The sequence below is a fragment of the Schistocerca americana genome, chromosome 3, assembly GCF_021461395.2.
Source record: "Schistocerca americana isolate TAMUIC-IGC-003095 chromosome 3, iqSchAmer2.1, whole genome shotgun sequence".
Taxonomy (NCBI): domain Eukaryota; kingdom Metazoa; phylum Arthropoda; class Insecta; order Orthoptera; family Acrididae; genus Schistocerca; species Schistocerca americana.
The window spans coordinates 382,313,761-382,326,389 of NC_060121.1; the positions used below are offsets into that span (position 1 = coordinate 382,313,761).

General features: G+C 46.5%; 1 protein-coding gene across 1 annotated transcript in view; it reads right to left on the reverse strand.

Moving 5' to 3' along the window:
* Positions 1–12,629, reverse strand: part of LOC124606739 (chromatin modification-related protein eaf-1) — a 124,055-nt gene that overhangs the window by 21,810 nt on the left and 89,616 nt on the right. Inside the window, exons 3-4 of the mRNA XM_047138771.1 lie at positions 3,298–3,570; positions 897–1,087 (exon numbers count right to left, since the gene is read on the reverse strand). Coding sequence (XP_046994727.1) covers positions 897–1,087; positions 3,298–3,570 — 464 coding nt within the window. The remainder of the gene's footprint in view (positions 1–896; positions 1,088–3,297; positions 3,571–12,629) is intronic.

The window sequence follows — 12,629 nt, forward strand, 5'->3', positions numbered from 1 at the left end:
GTCCTGAAAAGACCGCGTCTCAAACAAACGGCGAAACATTGTTGAAAACATTGAATGCTGTGACCATTAATTAAAACTCCCGGGCTGAATTGCCGTGGTCCATACATAAAACTTCTTCTCCTTCCTGACGTTTCGTTGCCTACTGCGGGCAACATCTTCTGACTCACCTCAGAAGATGCTGCCCGCAGTAGGCAACTAAACGTCAGGAAGGAGAAGTTTTTTATATGGACCACGGCAATTCAGCCCGGAAGTTTTAATTAATGAAGATGCCGGCCGCGAAAGCTTACATGGTATGATTGAATGCTGTGGTTTTTGTCGGCGGGAACAGGTCTCCTGATACAACCTTGCTACCCGCCACCCATAGCCATTTGCCATTCCCCAAGCAAACACCACGTCTCGATTCGAATACGGAACCACTACAAGGTGAGTCAGCAAGAGAAGTGAATCGGACACAACATTACCAATTACTATGTCAAGAGAGGCGCTATGGCATGCCGTCTGAGGAACAGTACCGCCCTGCAGGAGGAAAATGAATACTGCAACTGTGGCTGTGGCGCGTATTAGGCAGCAGTCTCTGTAACAAAGTATTACTGAATAAATGGTCTCTAGCACGGAAACCACGCATTTCCGGACATAAGTTAATTAGATCTTTTTTGTTCCATATCCTCTCATCGATCAATCCCTAGAATTTTTACACGGTAGAAAAAATCAGCCTGTATCTCAAATACTGGTACAATATTTGACACTGAAATCAGTGGCGGCCCTTAACTATGCACTCGACAATTATTTGTCATAGGGTTCGTTTGCTAAATCAAGTTTACTGGAACGTGTTTTCTCCCGTTGGTGAGCGTGAAGACGGGTGAGGAAAGCAGGCGGCAGCGAGCAACCAGCAGTACCTCTGGTCGCGGCCGGTCTCGCAGGAGATGGCGAGCCGCTCCCCGGTGGAGTGCTCGAGGCGCGGCGCGGTGCTCACGTTGAGGCCGAAGGGCAGCCGCAGCTCGCGCGCCGGCTGCGCCACCGTCTGGTCCAGCCGCCGCTTCTCCACCACGCAGTCCATGCGCGCCCGCAGGTTGCGCTCCACCAGCGACTACAACCAGACAGCGCTCTCTCAATCCCTCCCAACGTCAAGACGATACCTTCCAGACTACATATGTAGAACATATTCCATAGAACAGTCAACAAAGGAAAATCGGGAGAATTCGTGTAGTCCAAATTTTTGTACAGTGTTAGCAGAGACTGTCATAACAAACATATTAAAAATCACTATCGGCGGGGCGTGAGTGTGCGGGTGGGCATTTAGAGACCACCTTTATGTACTAGGGTTGTCCAGATAGTAAGTTCTGATCGGTCGCTAAATGGAAACCACTGGGAAAATCCGGTAAAGCTTTGCACAGATGTGTTGGGCAGTGTCTCTAGTATGTCCGTCGATGGTGTCGCGTCGCTCTTTCAGTTTTGAGTGAACAGTGAGTACGTAAAGATGCGCAGGGAATAGCGTCTCCCGTCAAGTAAGAGGGCCTGGTTAGAGATTTCGCCTGTGTCTTGCAGCCCACATAACACAACTGTCGAGCAGTTCCTTCTTCATGCCAGTTCTCGGCCGCACGCTGCAGGGGCAATGAAGACGCTCCCGCAGCGTTTCCGATGAGGAGTGTTTGATCACCCACAATACAGTCCGTAATTGGCTCCCCCTGAGTCTCATCTCTTCTCACAAGAACCGCTAGCTATGAAGGCTAAATTTTTCCACAGACAACGAGCTGCAGACCAGTGCAGATAACTGGCCTAAAGCACAAGCGGCTGCTTTCTATGATGAGGATATTAGCAAGTTGATACAACACTACGGCAGCCCTCGAAGTTGGAGCAGCGGCTATGTAGAGAAGTAGGTGGAAGGTGTACCTAACTGTTGCAAATAAAACGTTTCTGGTTTTCACTGTGGTTTCCATTTCGCGACCGATCGGAACTTACTTTCTGGACAGCCTTCGTATTTCTTGAATAACTTGGAAACAACAGCTTCTAGCGAAAATGTTTCGCAGCACAAAATTATATTACATTAAACTTTCTACAGGAAAGGTCCTGTTCTTTTCTTCTCTGAGGATGGAAAACCGCAAATTATTAAAAACAGCGTTTTAACGGTGTAAATTAATGTTTACTGTTAAATGAAGTGGGTTAAGAACAAACATTAGATGTGTACACAACGTCTAAGTGCAGTAGAGCCGTATGAAGGCATAACACTTCTTCTGAGCCTTTGACAGGGTGGAGGGGGGCGGGGGTGGAGTGTACAAGTGCGACCGAAGGTAGATCACCGGATTGTGAGTCGTGCAACTCTCCCCTTCACAGGTTTGCAAACTGAAGGGCCAGCAGATGATTCCCCACCCCATCTATCCCACTACGTCACAAGAAATAACTGCAGAGTTTCACAAAGTTATACTGGCTCTCCGCAATACGCCTGATGAATCAGTGGCGATGCAGTTCGCGGATATGCCTAAGAGTGTTTACTTTCCCCAAAATTCGTTATCCTTATATGGAACACGGCCGGAAATGTCATGTCCATTATAATTTTCCGGGCTGTTATGCCGTGGTCGGTTGATGAATTCTGTGGCAATTCCCAACGTTTTGTCCCCGTCTGCGGAGGACATCTTCAAGGGGGTCTGTAGCTCGATGGAAGGTCCAACATAGCCACTGGCTCGCCACTGATGTACCGTATCAGCATATTAAAAGTGTTTCAATAGAACTGATTCTGCATTATTTGTCTTCCCCACGTCCTTGAAATTAATGCTGCCAAGTTTGGTACTCGTGCGGTAATTAGTTTCCGTGCTATAACGTGTTAAACAGGGAAACTTAATTATAACCACCCGGTACATATCAGGAGTTATGGTACACAATGAAAACCCCGCATCACAGTACCGTAACGAGTCTCCAGCGGGTCCAAGATGAAACGGTGCAGCCAGTTGATAAAGTGGAGTATCGTGCAGTAATTCGTTTTCGACAGCAGCGGAAATGTTACAATCTTGTCAGACCAAAGAAACCGATCTCGATTCGCCTGACACGTCTGCAAGATTTCCGCTGCTGTAGAAAACGAATAACCGCGAGATGCTCCACTCTATCAACGGGCTGCACCACTCCAGCTGGCGGCACGTTACGCTACAGTGGCGCGTGGTTTCCATTGTGTACCTTGACTCCAGATATCTATTTGGAAGCGAACAATAAAATTAGTTACGTAACTTTTTTCCGAGGTAATGACTAAAACCTTACGACTACTCTTCAGTACTGCTGTTTGATTTACATTGACGGTGGAGTACTCACGCCGGCCAGGTCGTCGAAGTCTAGCGTGAGCGGCAGCTTGAAGTGCAGCTGCTGGTCGCGGTCGGCGCCGTCTTCGTCGGACGGCTGCTCCGCCGAGGGCTCGTCCTGCTCCTGGTCCTGGTCCTGGTCCTGTTGCTGCTGCTGCGCCTCCGACTCCTGCTGCTGAGGCTCGGCGTCCAAGCGCTGGTCCACCGCCGCCAGCTTCTTGTGCGCCATCGACTCCTCCGACTGCAGCGGGTCAGACACCAGCGCCTGGTAGCCCGGCTGGTCCTCCTGCAAGTACACCACTCGTCAGCGTCATCACTGGCATAGCACTGAATGGAATTAACCAAAAAAATTACCTCCGCGCCTGATACCACACTCCCGAGAGCAAAACTTTACGCAGTTGGCCATTTTAAACTACAACACCAGGAACAACAACAAACAAGATAGCTTGTGATGATGATGATGCCCCATACTCCGAGGAGCGTAGGGAACGCTGCGGGAGTCCCGCACCGCCGACTAGGTAAGGTCCTAGCGGAGGTGGTTTACCATTGACTTCCTCCGACCGTAATGACGATAAATGATGATGATGAAGACAACAGTTCAATACCCAGTCATCTCGAGGCAGAGAAAATCCCTGACCCCGCCGGGAATCGAACCCGGGAAGCGAGATCGCTACCGCAAGACCATGCTGTATGCATGTCATTTAGACGAAGAATACATTATCAAATTTGCACTTGAATTGGGGGTGTACATGGTGCGAAATTTCGTACGGACAGCTGCCAGCAACAATTGCTCTAAATCGGTTAGGCATCCAGACTGCTGCGACTCTATACCACAATTCATCAATCGTAGTCTCAGGCGAGTAGTGGTATTCCAATATCCCTTCAGGCCTTGACCAGATGTTTCCAGTTGTCGAGAGATGTGGAGAACTTGTTGGTGGGGGGAACAGTCAAACACGCTATGTATCAAGCTAGTCAGAATACCATGGGAACATGTGGTCCTGCATTATCTTGTTAAAAGATAATCTCATGGAGACTTCGAAGATGGGGCACGGACACCTTCCTTAACACGTTAGATATTTAATGGCTCCGTCCTATATAATTCCAGATGCTGAAGCCGGCCGCGGTGGCCGAGCGGTTCTAGGCGCTTCAGTCAAGAACCGCGTGACTCCTACGGTCGCAGGTTCGAATCCTGCCTCGGGCATGGATGTGTGTGATGTCCTTAAGTTAGTTAGGTTTAAGTAGTTCTAAGTTCTAGGGGACTGATGACCTCAGGTGTTAAGTCCCATAGTGCTCAGAGCCATTTGAACCATTTTTGAACCAGATGCTGGACCCGCATACCGATGACCAATGCAGTGTAGCAACGTTCATTCCCCATAAGTGGATGTGTCTGTCGTGATCCCGTATGCAGAACAGGGCCTCATCTCAAAACATGACTTGGTTCCATTGTTGTGTCCGATGTTGATTACAACCGTCCATGCGATTCTCTCTGCAGTAGCGTCAATGGCCAATTTGCTGACAGTCCGTGGTGCTCCAAACGTCGTGGTGCTGTTTCTGTGGATACGTGTCTTGCTGCAAAGAAGCCCACTGAACTCAAGACACTCGACGTGGCTGCACGATCCTCCACGACTGAGAGAACAATATGTCTGTCCTCTCGCGTGCTAGTCGTGTGTGACTTTTGATTTCCTCTATGGCTTTGAGTATGGCTCTCCTGAACCCGTCGATTTCACATTCGCTTGGTACACGTGGGATTCCAAACAACACCAGCATTGACATCTAAGAATGATAAACCGCATTCTTAACGGGTCATGATCCTGCCACTGGAGATCCAACACGTACTGACGACGTTTCATCTACTTACATCAAGTATAACATGTTCTCCCCACAACAAAAACGTTTAAATGCGTTTAAGAATGGTAAACTCGCTGTGTAATAATACGTTATATCCACAATGACGTAACACGTATCTATTTGGTGTGGTTGCACTGAAATGCTTATCAATTGTATATCCGAGCATGTACTATACTTCATGTCAATTTTATGCTTCACGCATATCGCTTTCTTGCTGATATTGTAATGGCCAGCACTGTACATAAGTAAAGAATATGAAGCATTAGCGGCTGCAAATTAATCCAGAGACTTCAGTAATATTAATGACTGTACTAACTTCCATATCAGTTTCATGTATTCTGTGCGATTGGTCGAGAGATAATTAACAGATACTTTACAGAAGCAAACTTTACAGAAGCTTCAGTAAAGTTTGGAAAGTAAGAGACGAGGTACTGGCAGAAGTAAAGCTGTGAGGACGGGGCGTGAGTCGTGCTAGGGTAGCTCAGTTGGTAGAGCACTTGCCCGCGAAAGGCAATGGTCCCGTGTTCGAGTCTCGGTCCGTCACACAGTTTTAATCTGCCAGGAAGTTTCATATCAGCGCACACTCCGCTGCAGAGTGAAAATCTCATTCAGGGTTACCATCTTCAGATCTCGTTAAAAGTATACTAGGTGCCTCCTAGACCAGCTGTACAAGTACTACTTCTAAGCCATTGCCAGGCATCTGAGGGATGAGATGAACGATGCATCTGCAAGTCAATGTTAAAATCATAATATATAGAAAAATTCGCCAAATGCTCTTGCCCCATACCGCACACTTCTGCGTACTTCATGGCAGCCACGGCACCGCTAGAAGAAGGTAACCATGCTTACCGAAACCGGTAATCGACAATAAAGCCTGTTTACAAGCGATTTTGGCTAAGGAGTCCACTTTCCCTCAAGCGATACAGCTGTTTTGGAATAGTTGTCCAGCGCGGAAAGACTCCACGGGGAGTTACACTCAAAAACTCTTCTTCATTCGTCGCAGTTGAATTCGACGTCACAACTTTTTGGTCGTTTCAAATGACTAGAAGTGTACGTAGAAAGCCATTTAGATGACGACGTAGGATGTTACTTATGTTAAGCTGAAAGAAGCTGGATTGTAGAATACGGTAAAAATTTATTTTCCAACTCAGTTAGTAATGTCATCTAAAGAAGCCTTTTCCGATGTTGCGCTTGCAGCCTATTTTGTGTCGCTCCGCGTGTAACTGCGAAAGCGGTCGTCTGCTTATCTGAGGACGCTGCGGGCGCCGCCAGTCACGCGTAACAGGGGAAACTCGCCAGCAACAAGGCCGGAGCTGGGAGTCGTGGGTGGCGTGCTTTCTACTGCCGGCACGACCACCGGAAAACACGACCCGCAAGAACCACTCTCTGCTCTTCTGCGCCGAAACTGTTATTTGGTCTCTTACTGGCGTACAGATTTCGTGCCCCCGCCTCCTACCACTCTCCTCGCTATGCCGATGAAATTTGTGGTAAGGTTCTATGGGACGAAACTGCTGAGGTCATCAGTCCCTAGACTTACACACTACTTAATCTAACTTAAACTAACTTACGCTAAGGACATCACACACACCCATGCCCGAGGGAGGATTCGAACCTCCGATTGGGGGAGCCGCGCGAACCATGAGAAGGCGCCTCAGACCGTCGGCTACCCCGCGCTGTGCCGATGCAGCACTTTTGTACTACCTACAAGAGGAAAATTTGCTTCTGGAAGCTGGAAATCATCTATTTACTTCCTTATTGCTATACCGTGAACGAACCCACCCCAATACACTCATTTCGCTTTCATTTTGCAGGACTGTTATTCATCGAAATGTAGCTATACACTGAAGAGCCAGAGAAACTGGTATAGCCGTGCGAATTCAAACACTGAGATATGTAAACAGGTAGAATACGGCGCGGCGCTCGGCAACGCCAACACAAGACAACAAGTATCCGGTGCAGTACTTAGATCGGTTACCGCTGCTACAATGGCAGATTTTCAAGATTTAAGTGAGTTTGAGCGTGGTGTTATAAGCGGTGCACAAGCGATGGGACACAGTATCTCCAAAGTAGCGATGAAGTGGACATTTTCCAGTATGACCATTTCATGAGTGTACCGGAATATCGCGAATCCGGTAAAACATCAAATCTCCGACATCGCTGCGGCCGTGAAAACATCTTGTAAGTACGCGACCACCGACGACTGAAGAGAATCGTTCAACGTGACACAAGTCCAACCATTCCGTTAATGGCTGGAGATTTCAATGCTGGGCCATCAGCAAGTATCAGCCTCCGAAACATTCAATGAAATATCATCGATATGGGCTTTCGGATCCGAAGGCCCACTCGTGTGCCCTTGATGACTGCACGACACAAAGCTTTATTTATTTTATTTATTTATTGATTTATTTAACCTGGCAAGATTAGGGCCATCAGGCCCTCTCTTACATCTAACCAGGCATTCTACTTATTTTACATTCATACGTTTTAGTAGGCATGTTAAACTACATCTAGTACAAAAAGTGAAATAAACAATTAGAAAGGTACACCTGGAAAATTACATACATATAGAGTTTATATTCGTAGATCATAAGTACTGTTATAATTAGACATTATTGAAGAGACAAATTTTAGATAGGAGTGCTGGCAGCAGGGAGTATGAGGGAGACTCATGGTGAAGGGAGGAGAAGAATAGACATGATGAAACATAATTAAGGAAATATAAAGGAAAAGAAGATTGCCTGGCTAATAGAGATAGATGAAGGGGAAGGCATCTCAGGAGCAAGATAGGAGACGCTAGCTTTGCTATTTGACAGATGAGAGGATTGGCCTGGTACATTAATTTTGTGGAGAACTTTATGAGGATGATAGTAGGAAATGCTTCAACTTCTTCTTAAAAGCAGAAGGAGATTGAATTTTGCGCAAGGTAAGGGGCAGTTTGTTCCAGAGGCGGACAGCGGCAACTGAGAAGGAGTTTGCAAAAGTTTTTGTTTTGTGAGTGGGCACAGTTAGGATACCAAATAAGAGTGACCTCGTGTTTCGATTATGATGGCATGACAGGTTTTTAATCTCTGAAGCAAGGTACTGGGGTGCTTGCGCGACGAGGAGTCTGTGAAGTAGACATAGAGTGTGGTAGTCACGCAATTTGTCCGGCCGCAGCCACTTTAGCTCGGAGTATGAAGCACTAACATGATCATATCGGCGAATGTTGCAGGTGTAACGCACACAGGCATTCATGGTTAACTCTAGCCGTCTTTTGTTTTCACTACTCGTGCCTTGTTGAATCACATCACAATAGTGGAGGTTCGGTAGAACGAGTGCTTGCACGAGCTGGCGTTTCAAGTCCTGTGGAAATATGTTCCCAAACTTTTTGAGAGCATAGAGACAAGCAGACGTCTTTCGGCACACTGCGACTGTGTTCTCCGCCCAGTTGAGATGCTCATCCAAAGTTACACCCAAGTTCTTCACTGTTTTCTGATATGGTATTGGAGTACCGTCGAGCAGAGTAGGAGGTAGCCGTTCGCGGAAATCTGAACTTATTAATTTCTGATGGGCTATTAAGATTACTTGCGTCTTTTTTGCATTTAGTTTAAGCCCCAGGCTTTTCGCCCATGTCACTACCGAAGACAGATCATCATTCATCTGAGCGATTGCAGTGTTTACGTCTTCAGGTCTGACGCTTAGGTAGAGCTGGAGGTCATCGGCATAGAAATGATATTTACAGGAGGACAGAACCGACGAAATATCGTTGACATATAAAGAAAACAAAAGTGGTCCTAAGACTGATCCTTGTGGCACTCCCGAGGAAACATGTTTCCAGGAAGATTTTTCATTTACGCAGACAACACATTGCTGTCTGTCTTTTAAGTAGCTTTCAAACCATCTCATTGCACTATCAGAGAAATTAAGCTGTTTCATTTTTCTGAGCAATATGTCAAAGTTAACAGTGTCAAAAGCTTTGCTGAAGTCCAGTAGCGTCCATATTGTTGCCTTTCGATTGCCGATGGCACATTTCAGGTCATCTGTTACTTTAATTAGAGGTGTGTTTGTGCTGTGATGTTTACGGAAACCGGATTGAAATTTGTCATATAGGCTGAATTCATGCAAGTGTTCAGTGATTTGGTCATGAACAATATATTCGAGTGCTTTGGAAACAGCAGGCAGTATGCTAATTGGTCGGTAATCACTAGGCAGTTGCGGGTTTTCGATCTTAGGGATGGGTCGAATTATGCTTCTTTTCCATGCAGTGGGGTATATTCCGTTCACGAGGGAAAAATTAAATATGTCAGTTAAGACAGGTACTAAGATATCGGCAACATTCTTAATCGTGGTTATACCGATACTGTCGTTGCCTATTGCATCAGAAGAGATTCTCATTATTGCTTTTCTTGCCGTATTTGTTGTTACATGTATTAGATGGAAGCTATCGTTGTTAGTTATCCTGTTTGGGGATTCTTGTGGACGGTAATTTTCAGCCGTGCTGGTATTCAGAGGTGCAGAGCAGAATTCATTTAATTCGTTAGCTGACACATGAAAAGTAGTTTCCGATTTTGCCTTTCCGACCCCCAAGCTACGGAGATTCTTCCATAGAGTCGTGGGCGTCAGATCGCTGCATACAAGGGAGCGAGCGTGCCTGATTTTAGCATTGCGAATGCATTGTTTCACTCTGTTCCGTAGCTTTCCGTATTCTTCGAAACGCTCGGGTTTCGGATCTGCCTTGAAACGCCTGTGGGCAGCATCCCTATTAGTCATCATTTGACGTAATTTACGCCCCACCTGTGCCCTTTAACACCGACATTGGACTATTGATGACTGGAAACACGTTGCCTGGTCGAACGAGTCTCGTTTCAAATTGTATCGAACGGAGGGGCGTGTACGTGTATGGAGACAACTTTGTGAATCCATGGACCCTGCATGTCAGCAGGGGACTGTTCAAGCTGGTGGAGGCTCTGTAATGGTGTGGGGCGTGTGCAGTTGGAGTGATATGGGATCCCTGATACGTCTGGGTACGACTCTGACAAGTGACACGTACATAAGAATCCTGTTTGATCACCTGCATCCATTTATGTCAATTGTGCATTCCGACGGACTTGAGCAATTCCAGCAGGACAATGCGACAGTCACGCGTCCAGAATTGCTACAGAATGGTTCTAGGAACACTCTTCTAAGTTTAAACACTTCCGATGAGCACCAAACTCCCCAGAAATGAACATTATTGAGCATATCTGCGATGCCTTGCAACGTGTTGTTCAGAACAGATCTCAACCCCTAGTACTCTCACGGACTTATAGACAGCCCTGTAGGGTTCATGGTGCCAGTTCCCTCCAGCACTACTTCAGACATTAGTCGAGTCCATGCCACGTCGTGTTGCGGCACTTCTGCGTGCTCGCGGGGGCCCTACGCGTTGTTAGGCAGGTGTACCAGTTTCTTTGGCTCTTTAGTGTATATACTAGATAAGTCACTACCAATAGTAAACAAAGTCAGCATACTTCCTGCGGCCAAAAATTCTTTTTGCTTCTTACTGTGTTGGTACATGTGAAAACGATCGTTTTAAAGATAGCGTATAATAATCATTAGCAATGTTATCGTTAGAGGCAAAGCATGGGCTGAACCATGTAGACTGAAACATTGAAAAATTTGCTCGCAACCATGAAGCTCTATACATATGACAAAACCAAAGCGAATGCCAATGTAAGTACATTTCTTCGAATGCCACAGAAAGGTGATTATTTACAGTACTTTCAAAGCATTAAGAAGATATGACTTGCTGAAAATTTGTAATGAAGATTCCAATGAAGAAAATGGATGCGTTCAAAATAAAAGTAATTATATGGAGAGCAAATTATCTGGAAGTATAAACTGAAATTACTGCTAAGATTTGCTTCTGATACTTAAGTATGGACCATGTATTGTGTATGTAGCTCTACTTCCACACCGAAGTCAGAACTCAATAACTAACACAGTGAACCAGTGTGCAAACCGAAGAAAGGCAAGGATTAAACCGTTAAACCGGTCTACAGCTCGATTAGTTTTAGTTCTCAATACAAAAGAGTCGTCACCAGTTAGAAGAGAAGAAACACCCTTAGCTTCACGGAGAAGTTATATGATACTATCATATCCAGCCCTGTAATGTTACTGTGTTTCATTTTTTCCCTACTTGGTAACATCTTCCTTGCTGGCAAGTAAGGAGGGTCAAGTAACACAGAATATAAGAGGATTCTGTGTGCTGGAATGAAAGTACAACTGCTTTTTTTCTGGCACACAAATGACCAGCAAGAGCCGGATCACTCCAGACGATTCATAGATGTTGACGCAGGAGTGTCAACTCGAAGCTTGTGCTTCGCAGAGGTAAAAAAGAACTTGATGCAGACTCGGGACGTACTCTGCCTGCATTATGAGGCCAACCGTCTGAGACTTGGCCCCATCGGAACTCGGGTCTACGCCTCAATGACAGCAAGAGATAACCGGAGGATATTTTCGAATAGCATGGGGAGGTGAAATACGACAGCATTTTGCACTGCCCGGATATCTCGGCGTGGCTGTGGACCCCACTCCGACAGACAGAACTAAAGTCTGTGCCACGATTAGCCCAGACGGCCGGCCGGAGTGCCCGAGTGGTTCTAGGCGCTAAAGTCTGGAACCGCGCGACCGCTACGGTCGCAGGTTCGAATCCTGCCTCGGGTACGGATGTGTATGATGTCCTTAGGATAGTTAGGTTTAAGTAGTTCTAAGTTCTAGGGGACTGATGACCTCAGAAGTCCCATAGTGCTCAGAGCCATTTGAGCCATAGCCCAGACGTGCAGATCATTAGCTATCGATGCTCGACTGCTGCGAATGTCTGTGTGTCTGCTGCTGAACACGCCTCTCCAGTGTGGAGTCTCCCGCATTTGCACATAAGGTGGACACTGCGTAAATGTGTTAGTGGTCAGTGAAGACTGCGAAGGGGTGCCTGGAGCAAACTTCGGTGCAGAAATGCTATACAAGGTGGCAGCCAGTCAAAGGTATTTCAGGGGATTGGTGTAAAAAATTTTATTTCAAAGTCCCCAGTCAAATCTTTACAAGTTTTCTCCCAGAGCAACTTCCGCTGTGCCTACGTGACACAAGTTATTTGCCTTTCAGAACCGAGGCAGTTCTGTCCGGTTAAAGTTGCTGACAAGAGACGCCTTGAGCCCTCTGCTGAAACTGCTAGCGAATTCACGCCATCAGTTTTAGCCAATAGCGTGCGTGGCATAGAGGTCACGTGTGTGGACTCTGGAGGATTCTACAGTGCAGAACACAGTGGCTTCTCTCTCTTGTGATCCAGATCTCGAGCAGAACAGACGTCTTTTCGAAAGACAGAGCCTCTGGCTTCGGTTTCCATGACAGGCAAGCAACATCAATTAACATGAACCGCCTCCCCTTCCGCTACCCATTTCACCTTCGTGATGACGTAAAGTGTCCCCTACGCTTGAGCCATCCGGGCACGGTGCCCTAACGACGCAAATTTTCAACTTATCCACA